This window comes from Tenrec ecaudatus, chromosome 17 (assembly GCF_050624435.1).
Source record: "Tenrec ecaudatus isolate mTenEca1 chromosome 17, mTenEca1.hap1, whole genome shotgun sequence".
Taxonomy (NCBI): domain Eukaryota; kingdom Metazoa; phylum Chordata; class Mammalia; order Afrosoricida; family Tenrecidae; genus Tenrec; species Tenrec ecaudatus.
Genome location: NC_134546.1, coordinates 49,605,609 through 49,627,285, shown reverse-complemented (window position 1 = coordinate 49,627,285; position 21,677 = coordinate 49,605,609). Strand labels below are relative to the sequence as shown.

General features: G+C 41.5%; 1 protein-coding gene across 4 annotated transcripts in view; it reads left to right on the top strand.

The window, feature by feature from the left end:
- Positions 1-21,677, top strand: part of HERC2 (HECT and RLD domain containing E3 ubiquitin protein ligase 2) — a 244,592-nt gene that overhangs the window by 29,464 nt on the left and 193,451 nt on the right. For all 4 annotated transcript variants that reach the window (XM_075535640.1, XM_075535641.1, XM_075535637.1 and 1 more), the window contains exons 6-15: positions 6,362-6,581; positions 11,878-11,978; positions 12,446-12,602; positions 13,696-13,806; positions 14,338-14,509; positions 16,203-16,376; positions 17,299-17,487; positions 17,667-17,818; positions 19,452-19,609; positions 19,702-19,815. In XM_075535640.1, the coding sequence (XP_075391755.1) occupies positions 6,362-6,581; positions 11,878-11,978; positions 12,446-12,602; positions 13,696-13,806; positions 14,338-14,509; positions 16,203-16,376; positions 17,299-17,487; positions 17,667-17,818; positions 19,452-19,609; positions 19,702-19,815 (1,548 nt within the window). The remainder of the gene's footprint in view (positions 1-6,361; positions 6,582-11,877; positions 11,979-12,445; positions 12,603-13,695; positions 13,807-14,337; positions 14,510-16,202; positions 16,377-17,298; positions 17,488-17,666; positions 17,819-19,451; positions 19,610-19,701; positions 19,816-21,677) is intronic.

Below are 21,677 nucleotides of genomic sequence, written 5' to 3'. Positions count from 1 at the left end.
TTCGTTTACCGATGGGAATTTGGGTTGTTTACAGCTTCTTACTACTGCGGACTTTGCTGCTGTAAACACGAGAGAAGCATGTCTGTTCCTGTTCTTTTTCCTGCTTCCTTGAGGTTTATGCCCAACCAGAGGTATTGCTGGGTCATGTGGTCTTTCTAGTCTCTGTAGGTTCAGTGTAGCTTTCCATAATGGTTATACATGTTTGCAAGACCACTCGTGGTCTGTATGACAGTTCCAATCTCTCCACATCCTCTCCGGCATTTGTTGTTTGCTTTGCATTTTGCTATTGTGTGGGTGTAAGGTGCTATCTCATCGATGTCTTCATGAACATCGCCCAAATGTAGCTTTTTCTTATGTGTTAACCATTTGAGTGTCTTTTCTGGTGTTGTTCTCTCTTCATATCTTTTGCTTACCTTTTAATTGGATCTCTTGTTTCTTGTTGAAATGTTGCAGAATTTATTTATTTTTTAAATAAATCTTTTTATTGGGGCTCATACAACTCTTACCACAATCTATAATACATCAATTGAGCAAAGCACCCTTATACATTCATTGCCCTCGTCATTCTCTAAATTCGCCTTCCACTTGGGTTCCTGGAATCAGCTCGGTTTCCCTTTTTCCCCCTCTCCCTCCCTCCCCACTCCCCCCTTCAGGGGGGGGGCTCCCTAATAGTTTATAAATAATTATCTTACACTGCGCGGCATCTCCCCTCACCCACCTTCCCATTGCCCATCTCCCAGAGAGGAGGTTACACATAGTTCTCCGAGATCGTTTCTCCCTTTCTACACCCCTTCCCTCCTGGTGTCGCCACTCCCACCACTGATGTTGAGGGGTTCGTCCGTCCTAGATTTCCTGTGTTTCCAGATCCCTATTGTACCACTGTACATCCTCTGGTCTAACCAGGTCCGCAAGGTAGAATTGGGGTCATGATAATTGGGAGGGGAGGAAGCGTTCAAGAACTAGAGGAAGGTTTTGAGTTTCATTGTTGCTACACTGAACCCTGAGTGACTCATCTCCTCCCCACTACGCCTCTGTAGGGATGTCCAGCTGTCTACAGATGGGCATTGGGTCCCCATCACACCCCCCCCCTCATTCACGGTGATGTGATTCCCCCCCACCCCCTGCCTTTGTTGTTTGAGACCTGGTCTCCTCTGCCCTTCACGGTCACCCATGTTGGTGTGCTGCTTCCGTGTGGGCTTTGTTGCTTCTGGGAGAAATGTTGCAGAATTTTATATATTTTAGTGATTAATCCCTTTTCTGTTGTGTCATTGCTAAGGAATTTTTTCCTAGTTTGTGGGCTCTTGTTTTATTCTTTTGATATGTATAAGTGTTTTATTTTTACTAGGTCCCAGTCATCTGTGTTTTTCTTCTGTGTGTGATACCTTCATCATGCCTAGTAGTCTGTCTGTGCCCTGCAATATGCCCTTAAATGTGTCCCAATTTTCTCGTTGATGATCATTATAGCTTTGAGGTTTACATTTAGGCCTGCAATCCATCTTGAAATCTTTTTCTTTTCCGTTTTTCATGGGTGAAGTGTGGATCTTATTTCATTCTTCTGCAGATGTAGATCTAATTTTTCAGCATCCATTGTTGAAGATTTGTCCGTTACTCATTTAATGTTTTTTGGTCTTTTCTTGACCATTGTCTGTAGGTGGATGGTTTTATTTCTTGATTTTCTACACTGTTCCATTGGTCTGCGTATCTGCCATGGTACCAGATTGGGCTATGCTGTGTGATAGGCTTTGCAGTCAGGTGGTGCTGGGCTCTACCTATGTTCTTCTAAAGTTCTTTGCTTAGTCTGGGTTTCTTCCTTCCTCATATCACATTGGACATTAGCTTTTTCCATTTCTTAAAAGAAGGCAGTGGGGATTTGGAGTGTAATTTCATTGTATTTATAGATTGCTTTAGGTAGTGTTGACATTTTCACTATTTTGAGTCTACTTGTTCATGAACATGGGATAGTTTTTGTATAGATCTCTTGGTTTCTTGTAGTAATGTTCTGTAGTTTTCTTTGTATAGGTATTTTGTTATGTTTTTCTAAGTAGTTCATTGTTTGTGTGGCTATTGTAAATGGGATTGTTTTCTTCGTGTCTTTTTTGGAATCTGGTGGTAATCGGGAATCCAATTGAATTCTGTTTGTTAATCTTGTTACCTGCCACTGTACCCAATTCCTAAATTGTCACCAACTATATTTTTTCATTTTTATTGGCACATAATCCAATTCCTAAATTGTCACCAACTATATTTTTTGATTTTAATTGGCACCAACTATATTCCTAAATTGTCACCAATTATAAATTGTCACCAACTATATTTTTTCATTTTTATTGGCACATAATTCACGTCATACAATTCAACCGTTCAATCATGTGAAGACTTGTACAATCATTACCACAATCAATTTCAGAACATTTTCTCCCCCCCATGACTAAGTCACCTTTAAAATGAGCTGTTTAATCACATTCAGTTCTAGTGCCCCTTCTCCATCCCACCTTCACTATTGACTCCCCAAATCTCACCCTCTACCCCCCCAACATACATCTCCTAAAATCCTTGCATCAGTTTTTATCGCTATGCATCCACTCCTCTGTCCTTTATAAACTGTTAAACCCAACATAAACAATAAGGAACAAAAACTAAATGAAGTGGTAAGGATAAACAATAGTAATATCAAGATAAAAATACCACAGTGATATTTTAAGCAATACCAGGCAAGAGATTCTTGCACCTAGAACTCCAGCAGTCTTTGTATGGAGTCCTTGGGGTTCTCTAAATATAGAATTGTGTTATCTGCAGATGAGAGGTTCACTCTTCTTTCGCTGTTTGTGTTCCTTTGATTCTTTCTGATATCTGATGGTTCTGGCTAAAACTTGTAACAGTGTTGAATAAGAGTGGTGATAAGGGCCATCTTTGTCTAGTTCCCATTCTCAGGGGGAATGTTTTGAGGTTTTCCCCATTTAGCATGGTCCATGTGTGAGCCCTGCAAATGAAGTTGGGCTTTCATAGCTTTCTGCAAGCCAGGTGGAACTGTCGTGTTTTGATGATTTCTGTCTCACTTAGAATTTAAGGCAGTGAACCATGAGTGAGGACCATTTGTTCTATTCTATTACCCAAAGCACAATTTTACTTTATTTTTTAATTTAAAGACTTTTATTGGCGTATAATTCACATGTCAGACAATTCAATAGTTCAGTCATATTAAGAAGAGTTGTACAATCATCGTCATCATCAGTTTTACAACATCTTCTTCGTCCTTGTACTCCTTCTTATTAGCTCCCCGTTTCCCCACAGCCTCCCCTGCCCCAATCCCAAGGAACCATTCATGCAACTACTGTCTCTGTAGAGCTCCCTATCCTGGATTTCACATACAGAAAATAATTAAAAACCCCTAACAACAATAAAAAAATAAAATAGATAAAAACCTCAACAAAAAGAAAGCAGAAAATATTAAAAACTGGAACAAATTTAAAATGGATTAAAAGGTAGCTCAAATGACAGGGTGTTAAATTTTAACCTAACTGCATCTGCAATAACCTACTTTCCAATGTATTCTGTATAATAGCCAGCAAACTTGTAATGGAACAATATGTCTTCAATCTGATTAAACACTTTAAACAAAAATATTAAATATTGTTATAGATCTTTGTTCATTGGAATGGGAATGCGATAACCCTACAAACTTAAGTGAAAGTTAAAATGCATTATGCAGTTTTGAGTATATATAGACATAGAGGCTATTTGGAAGGACACCTTCCAAAATATTATTAATGTTTATTTCTGGGTTATATATTGTTCATATTTTCTTAAGTTTTTCATATCTGCTTTTGAACATTTAAAATTAAATACTTATTATTTATGTTATTTTAGACACCAAAGATGCCGTTATACTCATTGTATTATATAAAATAAGTATGAAGAAATAGTATTAATTTTCAGCTTTGTCTTAAGAATCTCATTTTTCTTTTTTTTTTTAAAATCATTTTATTAGGGGAATATACGGCCCTTATTACAAATCAATTGTGTACAGCACATTTGTACATTCATTTCCCTCATCATTCTCAAAACATTTGCTCTCCACTTAAGGCCCTGGCATCAGCTTCTCATTTTCCCCCTCCCTCTTCGCTCCCCCCTCCCTGATGAACACTTGATAATTTATAAATTATTATTATTTTGTTATATCTTACACTGTCTGATGTCTTCCTTCACTTACTTTTCTGTTTTCTGTCCCCCAGGTAGGAGGTTACATGTAGATCCTTGTAATCGGTTCCCCCTTTCCACCCCACCCTCCCTCCATCCTCCTGGTATCGCCTCTCTCACCACTGGTCCTGAAGGGATCATCCATTTTTGTTACCCACCATGAAGTCACCCCCAACTCATCACAACCTTCATTTGTGATTAAAGTAACGATGGGTCATTGTTTGTCTTACCCAGTATTGTTACAGTAGAATACCACAAGTGTATGGCTTTAACAAACAACTTTATTCTCACAGCTTCGGAAGCTAGAAGACTGAATTCAGGGCACTGGGTTTAGGGAAGGTTTTCTCTTACTGTGAGCTCTGGGAAAAGATATTTGACTTGTCTTAGCATTTGTGGGCCTGGTATTCCTTGAAGATCTCCTTACGTCTTGGGTGTCAATCTCCCCTGGATCTTAGAAGTTGTTAATGCAAGGACTGTTGGTCCAAAGGAGACACTCTGCTCCCGGGTCTTCTTTTTTGATGTTGAGGACGTGTCTCTCTCTCTCTTTTTTAAAACATTTTATTAGGGACTCATACAACTCTTATCACAATCCATGCATATACATACATCAATTGTAAAAAGCACATCTGTACGTTCTTTGCCCTAATCATTTTCAAAGCATTTGCTCTCCACTTAAGCCCTTTGCATCAGGTCCTCTTTTTTCCCCTCCCTCCCCACTTCCCCGTTCCTCATTATTTTGTCATATCTTTCCCTATCTGGCGTCTCCCTTCACCCCCTTCTGTGTTGTTCATCCCCAGGGAGGAGGTCACATGTAGATCCTTGTAATTGGTTCCCTCTTTCCAACCCACTCACCCTCTACCCTCCCAGTATCACCCCTCACACTCCTGGTCCTGAAGGTATCATCCACCCTGGATTCCCTGTGCCTCCAGCTCCTATCTGCACCAGTGTACAACCTCTGCTCTATCCAGACTTGCAAGGTAGAATTCAGATCATGGTAGTTGGGGGTGAGGATGCATTTAGAATCTGGGGGAAAGCTGTGTTCTTCCTCGGTGCTACATCGCACCCTGACTGACTCATCTCCTCCCCTAGGCCCCTCTGTAAGGGGCTCTCCAGTGGCCGACAAATGGGCTTTGGGCCTCCACTCTGCACTTCCCCCCTCATTCACTACGTGTCTCTCTCTTTGCTTCGCTCTCCTTTGCCTTTTGTAAGATAAAAGTGAAAGTGTTGCACACCATCTTGCTCTCCCTACACTGACTGATTGATTATATTATAGGAGGTGAACACATTATTATATATCTGCCAACTTATATCAGTACATGAACATAATGGCCAAACCACTGAGAATCATGCCCAGTTGATTTGATGTAGTTTATAGTGCTACAGGACATGAAGATCTATAATTTAACAGCTATTCCTGTGAGCAATCCTGAAAGTGAGTTACAGGGTGTGCTATTTGTAGCATTTGGTAAAGAATAGATTACTCCCATTCTTTATGTATTTTTTGGTTTGTTTTTCCATTTCAAGTTTTAAAACAAGCAAAACTATAGTTATTGAAAGTTAAGAAAATGGTGATCTAGAGCCACCATTTATTGGGCACCCTCAAATAAGAAATCGGGACCAAAATCTAACTGTCTTCAAATCCATAATCTTGGGATATCAGTTATCTACTGTGGGTTTATAACATGAAAATGATGGCTAGAGTTTTCTGTCTGTCTAGAAAATGGGCTTTGCGTCTGTTTGCAGACTCTGATGCTTGCAGAGAAGCGTGCAACCTGGTAGCTCGGAGTAGTCTGTTCTGCCATACTACTCTAGCACTTGGGAAGTTCTGTGTCTCAGTTTCCTCATCCAAAAAATGGAGACATAATACCATTCCTGTGATGGTGAATGTGAGGATTACTGAGCTGATAATGTAAAAAGCATAAAATGGGTTTTGACTCATACTAAGCATTTACTTTTTGTTTTTTTTTAAAAAAATCATTTTATTATTGGGGGCTTGTACAATTCTTATCACAATCCGTACAACGTTTACTTTATTTTGAGTCCTTGGATCAGCTCTTCTTTTACCCTCCCTCTCCCTCACCCCTCGAGATCCTTTGATAAATTATAAATTATTATTATTATTTCTTGCTAGTTATTGTTTTTTTTTCCCCCTGTTGCCTTTTAGATGTGAGTGAACTGAAGGAATGTCTTACTGTGCTGGTCAAAGAACAGCAAACTCTGGCTTTTCAATCAGCTACCACTACCCTCTCCGCCCTGAGACTCAAGCAGAGGCTGGTGGTCTTAGAACGCTACTTCATTGCCTTGAATAGAACTGTTTTTCAGGAGAATGTCAAGGTTAAATGGAAAAGCAACAATATTTCTTTGCCTCCAGTGGACAAAAAAAGGTAATGATATAATGCAGGCAAAAGCCATAATGCCAATAAATATAAAATTCAGTGCAGTCAGCTTGTTTCAGGTACTTGAAGTACACATAGCCTTTAGTAGAACTGTTAAATAAGGTTTTCACTGTGATTCTTTTTTCTCCTGAATTGATTTATCTTTTCTTTGCCCTTTCATGTATATGCTTTGTAATTTAGAGAGAATGGCTTTGCCAATTTGTGTATAAATAACAGGCCACACTATAATCTTTGTTTTACAAAGCATTTTATGCAATTAACTATGAAAATTAGCCAGACATTTAGATGAATGTTTCTGGTGTGATCTGAGCTCTATATTATTTTTGTTCTACTTTGTTTTGATCGTGGATAGGAGCGAGGTCATGATACTAATAATTATAATTAGTAGGCTAGCTGCCTCATTTTTCCTTCATATTGAATTCTCTTATGGTAAGACAGTGTTTTTAAACAATTTTTGGTATGGTGGCATAAATCAGCAGGTTTTCTCTGCATAACGAGCTGAAGTTCCCTCAAAGTTCCCTCAAAGTTCCCTGGGTTTCCTAAAACGTTAGCTGTGTACCAAACTTTAGTCCTTAGAAGGGTAGGCTGATCGATTGCTAAGTGGAACTTTTAATTTCTGTATTTAAATTAGTATCTTTTACTGTTGGTGGAGCACATGGAAAGTACAGGAGATAGAAAGAAGCAAGAAACAAAACCAGATCTAGCATCTAGCCATGCAAAGATGAGAACTGTTAAATATAGTTTATTGTCTTGGTCTTTAGTTCCAATCTAGCTAATGCCACATAATATATTTCTGATTCATACTTTTAAAAAGCAAACCGCATGGGCAATAAAGACTTCATTGTTTAACAGCCAGTGGACATGGCTGTGTCTTTGCTCTTTGCCCGGCGGCTGTCATGGACAATAAAGGAGAATCTGTAGAAGTGGGCAATAGATTCTAAGATGCAGAGTCCCTCAGAGTCCTATCGAAATTTTTATGTATTTTTTTGCGATGGAATTACCATAAAGTTTATCTTTCATTTAATGGAAGAATTTACTAATATTTAAAAACCCACTTTGTTATTAAGAGATTATCATAAATTCATATGGAGTCGTAAGAAATACTAGAGAGAGAGTTCATAAGACAAACATTCCCCTTTGTGACAACACCTTGCATAATGATAGTATACAACGTTGGTACAATCTAGCCTTTTCCAGATTTCTCCAGTTGTAATTTGTGTGTGTCCACATATCTGTGCAGTTTTATTATGTATGCAGACTGGTCACCATCACAGCCAGCACACAGAACTAAGAACCACACAGAACTAAGAACCATTACTCTGCCCTTTTTTTTGGCTTCATCATTTTCTTTTCTTTAAAATCATTCTATTGGGGGCTCATACAATTCTTATCACAATCCATCCATCCATCCTTTGTGTCGAGCACATTTGTACATTTGTTGCCGTCATCATTCCCAAAACATTTGCCTTCTACTTGAGACCTTAATATTTGCTCCTCATTTTTCCCCTTCCCTCCACACTCCCCTCTCCCTCATGAACCCTTCATGATTCATAAATCACTATTATTTTGTCGTATGTTACACTGTCTGACGTCTCCCCTCGCCCACTTCTCTGTTGTCCATCCCCCAGGGAGGAAGTTTTATGTAGATTGTTGTAATCGGATCCCCCTCTCCACCCCACATTCCTTCTACCCTCCAGGCATCGCCACTCTCACCACTGGTCCTGAAGGGGTCATCTATCCTGGATTCCCTGTGTTTCCACTTGCTATCTGTACCAATGTGCATTCTCTGGTTTAGCCAGATTTGTAAGGTAGAATTGGGATCATGATAGTTAGGGGGAGGAAGCATTTAAGAACTAGAGGAACGTTATATGTTTCATCGTTGCTACTCTGCATCCTGACTGGCTCATCTCCTCCCCACAACCCTTCAGTAAGGGGGTGGGGGTGCCCAGTTGCCTACTGATGGTCTTTGAGTCTCCACTCTGCACTCACCCTCATTTACAATGATATGTTTTTTTTTGTTCTTTGATGCTTGATACGTGATCCCTTCTGTACCTCGTGGTCATACAGGCTGGTGTGCTTCTCTGTGGGCTTTGTTGCTTTTGAGATAGGTGGCCGCTTGTTTATCTTCAAGCCTTTAAGATGCCAGATGCTCTATCTTTTGATAGGCGGGCACCATCAGCTTTCTTCACCACATTTGGTTATGCACCCGCTTTGTCTTCAGCAATTATATTGGGGAGGTGAGCACACAATGATATGATTTTTTGTTTTTTGATGCCAGATAACTGATCCCTTCTACACCTCGTGGTCAGACAGGCTGGTGTGTTTCTTCCATGTGGACTTTGATGCTTCTCAGATAGATGGCCGCTTGTTTATCTGCAAGCCTTTAAAACCCCTTTAAGACGCTATATCTTTTGATAGCCAGGCTCCATCAACTTTCTTCATCACATTTGCTTATGCACATGTTTGTCTTCAGCTATCGGGTCGGGAAGGTGTGCATCATGGAATGCCAATTTAATAGAACAACGTTTTCTTGTATCGAGTAAGTACTTGAGTGGAGGTCCAATGTCCATCTGCTGCCTTAATACTAAACCTATAAATATATGCATGTAGATATATTTCCCCACCATCTTATATAAATATATTTACATATATACATGCCTGTATTTAGACCTAGTTCTTTCCTCTGTTTTCTTTTACTTTTCTCTTGTCCCACTATCATGCTCAGCCTTCATTTGAGTTTCAGTAATTTCTCAAGCTTACATTGCCCTTGCTGAATCCCTACCAGGCCTATCACACCCTCCTTGCCACTAATTTTGTATCAATTGTTGCTTCCCTGTCCCTTGGTTTGTCAACGCCATCTTCTTACTCCCGCCTCCCTCTCTCCCATGACCCCCGAAACCATTGATCCGGTTGTTTTCTCTTCCAGACTGTTCATCCAACCTATATTATCTTGATAGATTTGTAGAGATAATAATATGCACCAAATAAGAAGGCATAGCAAGACAGGTGACAAATGAGAATACAGCGATAACAACAAAAACAAAAACCAATGACCCATAAAAGAATAAATTAAGAGAAAAAAAATTTAAAAAGCAAGAAAAACCTGTAAATAGATAAAGGTCTAATTTTTAATCTCTAGGTGTGTCCTTCAGTCAGGTCCAATGGGTGCCACGCTCTTGCCCCAGGGCCTATCCTTTGTACTCCCTCGGGGGGGGGGGGGCTCTGTGCTCTGCTCCCCCCAGCCCCCCAGTCGCTCTACCGCACGCCTTTAGTGGTTTGCCTCAGTGTCGCGGGGTCAGTCTGGGCCAGTTCCGACACTGAGTCTCCAGTGTTGTCTCCCAGAGGGCCCTGGGTCAGCGAGGGACGGCGTGTCTCATAGTGGATCAGCCATATGGTCTACTCCGTGCATTGGCTGTTGAGAGCGAGGATATTGTCCTGCAGGCCTGGTGGGCCAGGATGTGCTCCGCTCTCCCCTCTCCCCATTCATTTGCTCCCGTGTGCTCAGATCAGACATGTCCATTACCCCTAGCTGCAGCTTCAGTGCTTGCCTCTAAAGTAAATTCTTCTGGGGGAGAGTATATAAATTTTTAATCAGGGAGCACTGAGTGCATTTTTTCCCCCTGAAATAAAAATAAGTTTGGCAACCTGCGATTTGGACAGGGCTTTTTCTTGCTTCAACCCCTGTACTTTGGAGAGCACTCCTTCAGTTTAGTAGATCTTATGTCTCACAGGCTTAATGGAAGGGCTCTTTCCTGAGACAAAGAAGGTCTCCTTAATGCTGGGAGCCAGAGCTTCGAGTGTCTCTTGGGGGAGCTTTCTCAGGACACCCAGTGCAGAGAGAATGAATGAACTCTGCAAACGAACTTCCTCTGTTTAAGTTTGATGCCCTGCATCTTTTTTTTTGTTTCACCCCCACAATCAACCATGCAAGGTCAAAAGGGCTGCATTTATCTTGGGATCTCTAGCTCAGAAGGCAGGAAGGGATAGGAAAAGAAAGTTTAAAGGAAACGGTAAACAGGGAGCAAGTGGAAACCCTACTGTTACATTGTGGGGATTAAAAGCAGTGTCACAAAAGACTATGAATTGATGAGTTACAAACCAATTAACTCTGTAAACTCTCACTCAAATCACAATTTAGGATAAAACAAGGAAATTTAATTCTTTGAAGTTTGTCTCCTAACCATCAAGAAGCAGCCCCTTGTGGCAATTTTTAGTGTCTCTTCTAGAACTCTTGCATACACTGTGATGTGTTTACAGAAATGTGTGTAGTAGCTGCCTTTGTAGGGACTCCGTGGCCTTCATTTTTAATTTCACTTGACATTATATTTTGGGGAGGTTATCTCATATTATTACCTATTTACATAGCACTTTTCCTTGAGATCATAGAAATGTAAATTATAATACATTTGTCAAATATAGTTAAAATAAGTTGCTTGTCTAGCAGGATTAAATTTATATATTTTAAACATTCTCATTTGTTCATTTTGTCAGGATGATTTTTATGGTTTCATTTCTTTAACTTTTGAAAATACACAAAATGAAACCAAGTCCTATTAAGTAGTATATATGTGCTAAAACTTGAAAAGACACGCGAGGCTGATCAAACACTTGATTAAGATGACCTTGCGTGGTGAGAGGGAAAGAATGGGATAAGCAGGTGGGCCTTGACCCTCCTTTCCTGCAGCTGGAGGATGTGCACATCTAGGACAGCAGTGCTCCACCTTCCTCATGCCGCGGCCCTTTCAGACAGCTCCTCATGTGGTGGTGACCCCCAGCCAGAACATGATTTTCGTTGCTTCTTCATTACTGTAATTTTGCTACTGGGCAAGCCCTGTGAAAGGGTCGTTTGACCCCCAAAGGGGTCCCTACCCACAGGTTGAGAACTGCTGATCTAGGATCTGAATGACTGGCGGCAGTATCCTCAGTGACTTCCAACTGTGTCTTCATAAGGTTCACCTGCCTCTTTCCACAGACAGTACAGTATCTCCTTCTCCTTTATGTTTTTATCTGTGTATTGCCGTCATCATCCACCCTACCCTGAGTAGAATGTCACCTCTCAGAGTTTATTCGAGGAGTATTTTCTCATTTAAAATTCCCTATAAATGTTACCTTTACAAGGGAAAAAACTTCATTTATGAAAGACATTTACTATGAACTTGTAAAAACATTTCAAACTTCCAGCAGCATTTGGCATAAATTCTTCCATATTGTATATCTCTTTTCATACTTGCATATTCCTTTGATTGACCAGTTCTCCCGATCCTCCTGCTTGTATTGTCCACAGCTCCCGACCCACAGGCAAAGGGGTTGAAGGACTTGCAAGAGTTGGATCCCGAGCGGCCCTTTCTTTTGCATTTGCCTTCTTACGCAGAGCCTGGAGGTCAGGTAACTTGAGTTCCCAGCAGGGTCCTGTTTCTTTAATGCATCAGGAAATTGTGAGCTCCTCTCAGTTCTGTAGCCCCACCCCACACTCTGTGCCGTATCCCCCCCCCAAAAAAAAAATCAACTAAGAGAAGCTTCAGGGCCATTTTGGCCTTTTAATGTGTGCTGCTTTAGTGAAGTGTAAGTGCAAACACCCATCCCTCAGTCAAGCAGCACAGTGGTGGGGCCTTCGGCACTGACTGACTTTCTAGAAGAATACGAGTTCGTACTGCACATGTAAGAGCCACACCATAAAGAGTTGAGTTTGGAGCGGTTTTATTCAGTCTCAGTCCTTGGAGTGAATCATGGAGAGGAAAAGCGAGGAAGGGAAAATGTGACAGTGGTGTGTGTCCTGTTGAGTGAGGCTGTGGGAGCGGGGCTGGGTGTTCATGCTACTGAGTGGTACCTGGTCTCTGGATGTGTTTGCTCAGGAGAGGACGCAGACCTGTGCAGTGAGCTGTTGCAGGAGTCCCTGGACGCCCTGAGAGCGCTTCCGGAGGCCTCTCTCTTTGATGAGGGCACAGTGTCCTCCGTGTGGCTAGAGGTCGTGGAAAGAGCGACTAGATTCCTCCGCTCCGTCGTGACAGGGTAGGTTCTTGTCAAGCCAAGACATGTGGAGGAGGATTTCCTAATTTGTGTTTGAAGCACATCCTCATTTAGAAGATTCCATATCTTGGTGGTTAGCTTTTCAAAGCAATTTAATAAAACATTCTGATTTGACCCAGAAAGCCATCATATCCAATGAGATGGAAAAACAATGAAACTTTCTATAATTTTTTCAGATGTTTTCTGATTTGGTCAATCAATCATTTAAAACATGTTTGTACTTATTGTGTGCCTGCTGATAAAAATGAAAATGCCACCATTCTGATATATTTAAGGGAAAATGTGTACTTCTACCTTGAATGGTGCTCATTTTTCTTTCTTTTTAAATAAAGAAAAGTGCATGCTGAATACAGTTTTAAAGGCCTGGCTACCTGTAGACAATTGTGGCTCATGTGTACTCACCTGACTGGAGGTCACTGTGGCTTCTTCCACAGCTGGTGGTCTTTGTGCTAGCTTATCTGAGGACCTCTTCTGGGAAGGCTACTTAGAGTAGATGTGTAAGGCTGATAAATAGGCTTATAAATGAATTTGGAAAATTTAGCTATAATGGTGATGTTAGGAGATTCTTCCTCTTTTATCTGAGGTCAGTAATGTTTGTTTTTATTATGTAATGAAAAACGTTAATTTTTTTCTTTGATCAGAGACAAAAATAAGCACAGATATTTTATCTATACATTTTCACGTACTTTGAGAAATTGGTTTTTCTTCTGTGCTAGAGAATCCTGTTGGTACTCTAAAAGCCGTATACTTTATTGAAACTAGAAAAAAATATTTAAATATTTTTCTAATTATGCCTTGACTAAGATATGAATTATTTTGTGCTTTTGTAACGGCGTATATCTTAAGTAAATTACATCTTATGTGAACTAGTACCATTTAAAATATTTGTTTACAAATTAATTATATATTTTTAAGTCTGAGTAATTTCGAGTAGCAAGTTTCAGAAACGTGATTCTGAATATTAAAAGTGATTATATTTTCTGTGGAAAGAGACTATAACTTAATATTTAAGTTTTATTTTAAGCATGATGTCTTTCTCTGATGCTGCTTGGTCTTGCATCTACTCCTGTTTCAGGGATGTCCATGGAGCACCTGGCACCAAAGGACCAGGGAGCATCCCCCTGCAGGACCAGCACTTGGCCCTGGCCATCCTCTTGGAGCTGGCTGTGCAGAGGGGCACTCTGAGGTGAGAATCCCACAGCACACCAGTCCTTTCAAGAGGGCCGCTGTGTCCATAGAGCCATGATACTGTACAAACTTGCATTTAATTGTCAGTGACTATAGCAGATGCATGGTGGTCTCTATTTAAAGGCGTACTCTTAATACCAGGTACAATTAGATTTTCTACACTTCCCTTTTTTATGCCTAGTGTTAAGGTATTTTAGAAATTGTTCTTTTGTCCTTACAATTTTCTAAAATAATTTTATTCTGTTTGTTTAAGGCATTACAAATTTCTTATAGAAAGATCTTTTTGAACTTCCTATTAGACACTTTGGTAATTTTTGTGTTTTTGATAAACAACAAGCTGAATTCTTGGACTAGAATCTTGGTTCTGTGTCAGTGATTTTTATTATGGGTATTGTTTCCATGGCATTATTTTAGCTTCCTTTAAGTCTTGTGTATCTCCTTGATCTTGTGCAGCTGTTTGCTCTTATTTTTCATGGACTTGGACAAAATGTTAATCTGTTTTTACTAGAGAATATGTTTTCTCTTTTAGCCAAATGTTATCAGCCATCATGTTGTTGCTTCAGTTGTGGGAGAGCGGGGCCCAGGAAACTGACAATGAGAGGTCTGCACAGGGCACCAGTGCCCCTCTGCTGCCCTTGCTGCAGCGGTTCCAGGGCATCCTCGGCAGTAAGGACGTGTTGCATCCAGAGGCTGATGTTCATGTAAGCATCCTAGGGTGTTCTAGATCCAAGTGGTTTGCGTCATTTTAAAAAGTAAGGAGAATTCTGTAAAATAGAGCAGGGTCCATGTTGTGGCAGTGATTGACTCTTGGGGTGTCTGCACATGGTCAAGTAAGACAGGCGTGGCAGGCTGGTATAGTTCATCCAGTGCTCTAGAACATTCCATGAGCAGATGAGGGGTGGCCAGGGCCACAGGGTTCTGCATTTTGTTTTTGGGAGGTATGTGTTTGTAGAAGGAGTTACTAGTAGATTTAAAGAGTCCTGTTTGCTGCATGTTGACTGTGCATGTCTTGCTTCTGCAGTTGAGCAGCATGGCTCTCACGTGCATGGCTTTTACAGCTTGGGTGATTCTCGGTATAGTGCACACGCTATCTGGGCATGGTGAGCTTTTGATACTGCGGAAGCTGTAAAAGGCATGCTCACTTCCCTGCCGGAATTGTTAGTGGAGGAATACAGATTGGTGTGTATTTCAAGTAAAAAAGGCGAGGTTTAAGTAGCCCATCATTCATACTTGCAGCAAATAAGTAGCACACGGTGGTCATGCATTGAGAAGGGCTATTAGCACATTGAGGATCAGCAATTGTGATACGGCTCAAAAGAGTGATCTAACATGAAATGTTACTGTTACTCTTTCATTTGGGAATATGCATAGGAGAACCAGTTTGGTCTTCAGCCCCATTTCCCAATCATGTTGTGGGTGGGGAAGACCTCGCCCTGGTGAGCACCAGCATTACCTGTTAGCACAGAATCAAGTCCGAAGCACACACACTTTGAATATGGATCAGAAAAGAGTGTTTAAAGTGGCTGCTGAGAAAGCCTATGCTCCTCATGGGCTGGCCCTGTTGCCAGAGAGACTTGGCTGAGCCTGCAGCTGCCCTAGCGGACCCTAAAGCCGCGTTAGCTCACTCTCATGGGTGGCTTCAATCCTAAGACTGCTTCTCTTTGGGAGTAGATGCGTAGTTGTTCTGTGACTGCTGGGTCCCACACTGTCTTCACGATTGTTAGGCTTGAGCCCATGTTGCAGCCACTGTCATTTCTTCTTGCTGAAGGTCTTCCTCTGTTTTTCCTGACATTCTACTTTACCAAGTGTGATGTCTCTTTTCCAGGGACGAATCCCTCCTTATTGTATGTACAAAGTACATGAGACAAAGTGTTGTACATTCTGGTGTTCAGTTATTTAGGTCTTTTTCTGGAAGGATGTAGCCTTTCTATCATAATTTTTCAGCCTAATTTATCATGTTGGAAAATTGAACTATGAATTAGTTTGCAAATCACACTAGATTTTTCTCAAGAGTAGGCAATATTTAAGTTAAAATGAGTTTTGCCTTTAGTTTTCAAAGTCAAGTTGGGGTGCTGTTTGTTTCATTTCAAGGCTTATTTACAATGATCCTGGGAGGAGGCAGGATGGTTGGGCTGTGGAGTCTGTTCCTAGCATTCATCTAAGGTGTATAACTGTACTGTATAAATTTATAGCCAGCATTTGTCATTTAATAGCTAAAAGGAACATTGAATTACTTATCTTGCAATTCCACTGTTTTATGAACTTTTTGAAGGTGTCCCCTCTCCCCCCTCCCCTCCCCTCCCCTCCCCTCCCATTTAAAGAGTGGTTACAGGCTAGTGGTTTCCCTGGAATGTTTTTCTGTCATTTCTTAAGATGTTTGCCTCTCTGACCCAGCTCTTGTCTGGCCCTCTGAGCCCCAATGAGAGTTTCCTGAGGTACCTTACCCTGCCACAAGAGAACGAGCTGGCCATTGACTTAAGGCAGACGGCGGTCGTCGTCACAGCCCACCTGGACCGCCTGGCAACGCCCTGCATGCCTCCTCTGTGTAGCTCGCCAACGTCTCACAAGGTATTGACTGTGCTAGTCTTTTCTATATGGCTTGTAATTAGAAGTCCACAGGAATCTCATTCTGTACTTGGATGATTCTTGCTTTCTGGGCTATTTTGGATTGGAGCTGACCTATATAAATTTTTTAAAAACTATGCATAGTTGTCAGACTGAATGACTGCTCCGCACCCTTGACACGTTGGAGCTCCCCTGCTGTCCAGTGTGTGGATTTTTTTTCATTGTACATTGGAGATCTTACTGTATCAATGGAGAGAGCATCTCTATTCCCCCCACCCCCAGTAGTTTAATAGTCTTTATGTGGCTGTATCATAAGTTTCGTTTTTAATTAACCTATTGCTGTTCACAAAGGTGGTTACCAGTGTTTTGCCACTGAAGTTGTCTTACAGTACAACGACTAATCTGATACGGACACATGCTCCCCTCCCTGTGCGCGCGCAGACGTGTGTGCACACAGGTAGTGAAGTTCACAGCAAGGTGGGTGGGCAAATGTGAATACATTTGATGAAAACCGTCAAGTTATATGATACAGCTGTCCTCACTGGTCACATCCATAGGGGACACTTCTCCCTCCTACTCCTCGCATCATGGGAGCTCACTTAGGCTTCTGCAGTGTTGCCTTTCACGGTGAACCTGGTTCAGTTTTTGTTTTAATATGTTGAAGATCCACACGAACTAGTTTTTACTGGGCTCTCTTAAAATGAAGTGCTGTGGAAAAAGAACCTATCAGTCTCTTTGTCTACATGTGAATTGGACCCTTTGTTTTAATTCGGAATGCTATGAGTTATTTGTTGGATTGAATCACAGCTCCAGTATTGACTTGCTTTGTTACTGCTTTGTAGTATTTTATTGTTATTATTAGAATGAGTTCATTTTGACTAAAAAATATTTTTCATGCTGCTATAAAGTATTTATTATCTTACAGGGATCATTGCAAGAGGTCATTGGTTGGGGATTAATAGGATGGAAATACTATGCCAATGTGATTGGTCCTATTCAGTGTGATGGCCTTGCCAGTCTGGGGGTCACACAGATTGCCTGTGCAGAGAAGCGCTTCCTCATCTTGTCTCGGAGTGGCCGTGTGTACACGCAGGCCTACAACAGTGACACACTGGTAGGTGCTTTCACCTGGGCTCACTGTTCTGTAAGGGGGGGCAGACCTTCCTTCCTGCAAAAATGGCAAGGCCGTAATGGGTGTGGTGTATTAAAATGAGCTTTAGCAAGTGAAGAGATTTACGCTGTTTTTATAACTTATGTACTGATGATTTATTTTCCTCCCCCCCCCCCTTCTAGGCCCCACAGCTGGTCCAGGGTCTTGCCTCTAGAAACATTGTAAAAATTGCTGCGCATTCTGATGGTCATCATTACCTGGCCTTGGCAGCCACTGGAGAAGTTTACTCCTGGGGCTGCGGAGACGGGGGGCGACTAGGTCACGGGGACACTGTGTATGTATGGTGTTATTACTTTAACTGGCACGATTGTTTGTTTTGTACCTAAAGTAGAGTGGCAAAATAAAAGAGTGGCTGGGTTTTTTGAAGCGACTTTGGCTTATATACTGGGTTATGTCTGCCCCTGGCGATGCTTGGGGAGCTTTCCACAGTACAGAGTAAAAGAAATTAGCCTCATGTTCTACGCCAACTTCTCCAGCCATAGTGATCTACTCCTGTTTTTCCTATTTACACAGCAGCCCCCGCGATGGAGTATTCCAAAGTGAATTTCACTCTGCCGTTTCATTAGAATATGTCCCAACATTCTATAACAGATAAGGTCCCCTGATTGTGAACCATAATATTATTTCAAATACTAAAATGATCAGTTTAAGGAACATTATTTTATCTGGTGGAAGCTCTTTTGCTACTCTAAGAGACCAGTCTAAATGGCTGGAGTTACAAACTTTTGGGGGAATTGAGATGAGCTGAAGAAAATGGAGAAAGCTACCGATGTGGCGTTGTTAAGATATGCGAGTACGCTGAGTCCATGTTCACTTATTGTCTAGACAGGGAGTCACAAGCAGAGTCTACCATGTCTTTGAAGAGGCTGGAGTGGACTCGTACCAATGTGATCAATAAGAAAAACATCTGATCATAAACAGAACATTTTGTATATTTTGGAAGTTTCTTCAGCCAATCAAACTTTCTCCCCAAATTCTTCCTGTGTCATACAAAAAACCCCCAAACTCAGTGACTCATAGTGACCGTGTAGGACAGGCAGAACTGCCTCTGTGAGTTTCCAGGAGTGCCACTCTGCCGCCCTGTGGAGGAGCTGTTGGTTCCAGACACTGACCTGGTGGTTAGCAGCCCAGTGGGGGACCATTGTGCCTCTACTGCTCTCTTACAGGTCACAGGGAAGGTCAAAATTGGGCATGATTTAGTAGCCCTTGCTTGCTTTATTTTTTTCCCTATTTATTTAGTTACATGTAAAACCTTTTACCAGTGTTATGGAGGTTTATATGTTAATAAAGTTAGTTTAATGCATGTTGGCAAAAACGCATACTGTTCTGTGACTACCACCATTAAACTATTGAACATTTCCATCGCATCTAAAGTTTAATTTAATTCCTTTTCAGTCAGTCTCTTCTCTGCATTCATACCCCTGACAATCATTGATATGTTCTCACTTTAATGTTGCCTTTTCCAGAATCGAAAATAAATGGCATCTAAGATCCTATAGTATCATGTATTTGTTTCTGATTGCTCAGTTAGCACAGTGCCTTTGAGCGTCAGCCATGCTGTTGCGTGTGTCTGTAGCTCCCTCCTTTTTTTAACTGAGTAGTGTTCCATTATGTAGCTGTACCACTATTGTGCCTGAGTTTCCCAAAGGACTATTGTGACAGAGTTGCTGTGAACTTTGATGCACATATTATTAACAGTTACTTTGAAATCCTGCATCAGATACCTGTGTAACAAAGTTTTTTTTCTTGAATACCTGTGGTTTTTGAATGGTACATTGCCTTATTCATAAGACAGTTTAAAGTAAAAATCTAGACACTGATTACTTCTGATAGTAAAATTTCTTTGTCATCAACGATAGAAATGCCTTAGAAGGGCATTCACATGGGCCTTTTTTTCCTCTCCACAGGCCACTGGAGGAGCCAAAGGTGATCTCTGCTTTTTCTGGGAAGCAGGCTGGGAAGCACGTGGTGCACATTGCTTGTGGAAGCACGTACAGCGCAGCTATCACTGCTGAGGGAGAGCTCTACACGTGGGGCCGGGGGAACTACGGCCGACTGGGCCATGGTATGTTTGCTTGGCGAGGATGGAGTGTGTGCTGGGAAGTGATCTATTTCTCCTGAGGGTCGTGTAGTAATAACAGTCCTCTCTGTCTGAAGGCTCCAGTGAGGACGAAGTCATTCCAGTGCTGGTGGCTGGGCTGAAAGGACTGAAGGTGATTGATGTGGCGTGTGGAAGTGGGGATGCTCAGACCCTGGCTGTGACTGAGAATGGTACGTAGGACACAAGCTGCCCCGGGCAGGCTCTTGATGCCTTGATGATGTCAAATGAAATGTTTTAGGACAGTGATCCCTCAAGATGTCATCCTGCTGAAGAGGTCATTGACTCTACATGGGGGTGAGCCCTGGCGTCCTTTGTGAAGGGGCTTCTCAAAGAAGTGATATGGTGTAAGCGTGCCTACAGCCAGGTAGCTAGTTAGTGGTTACCACCCTGCCTATTGGAGCATTTTCCCACCAAAAATAAAACTTAAAATAGAATGTGTGACATTCTTTGGTTATTTTTACATTTCCTATGTTCAGATGCCTTGATTTCCTGTAGTAGATCCTGCAAAGTCCTGGATATTATGTAGTATGTGGTGTCATTTGCTTGTTTTAAGTTTTAGTTTTGTGTTTGATTCATTATTCAGATTGTACTGCGTTTCCTGAGGATACATTTATCAGGTTTGTGATTAGAATCCTATTTAAGAAAAAAAAATGTTTTTTTTGAATATTACAGAGTTTTGCCCATTGACATTGTGGGAGTCTGCCCTCAGCATCTTGGGGTTCTCTCTCTGGGCATCTTGGTAGGGGAATCTGTACTCTGAATCAAGGGTCGAATATTGATTCGCATTTTGTGTGTGAGTGTGTCCTCTTGCATTTGGGATGTGTAAGTGTGGTCAAGGGGGGGTCAGTCATCGTAATTGAGGGGGGTGTTCTTTGGTATTGTGAGGGGAAGGTGTTTGTTGACTTTTTATAGGGATGTATGGTGGTGTGGTGCGTTTTCTTCTATTCATCATCGCAGGGTGTATCCATCCCCATTGTGAAAGTCTGTCCTCAGCATTGTAGGGACAATGTTTCAGCATTCTGGGTGTCCGTTTAACACCATTGTGGGTGTGTTGATGTTGGTATCCTTAGGGGTCAGTCAGCACCATGGTGGGAACCTCTATTAGCAAAGTGGGGTCTGGTGTCTGTCTGTAGGCATTGTGGGATCACATACAGGCTTCTTCTTTTCACCAAGTAAAAAGAAGATGTTTTGAAAATAATGATGGCAAAATATGAACAAATGTACTTGACACAATAGATGTTGTGAAAAGAATTGTAAGAGTCCTCAATAAAATGATTAAAAAAAAACTTTAAAGGAATTCAAAGATAGAAACAAAGAAAGAACGGAGACCATGCAGCCTCACACGATTGTTTCTTTGACGTATGTGCTGAGGGAAGTGTACCTGTCTCAAGTACTATTGTTTCAGACTAATAGTACCAAGTGGTGGCGGTGGTTAGTTGGTCAGAACCTATGGCGCCTCTCTGCACAGCAGGAAGAAACTACACAGTCCCATGCTGTTCGCACAATTATTCCTGTGCTCCAGACCATTGGTACAGTCAGTGTGGCACTCCATCTTCTTGAGGGCCTTCCTCTTTATACTGCCTCTCTACTGTACGAAACGTGATGTCATTTGCTCTACTGTACCAGACATGATGTCATTTGCTCTACTGTACCAAACGTGATGTCATTTGCCAGAGACTGGTTTCTCTGAACAATACGTGCAAAGGAAGTAAGATGAAGTCTTGCCATCTTTGTTTCTAAGGAGCATTCTGGCTTATTTCTTTCAGGACAGGTGTCTGTCTTTTTAGCAGTCCATGGTACTTTCAGCATTCTTCTCCAGCACCACAAGTCAAGCGCATCAGTTCTTCTGCCTGCCTTTTTCAGTGTCCCACTTTCACATGCATATGAGGCCAGGGGAAATACCATGGCTTGGGTCAGCCACACCTTAGTCCTCAAAGTAATATCCTTACATTTCAAGCTCTAATGAAGTAGCAGCAGATTTACCTAATGCAAAGCAGCTTTTGATCTCTTGATTGCTGCTTCCCTGAGCATT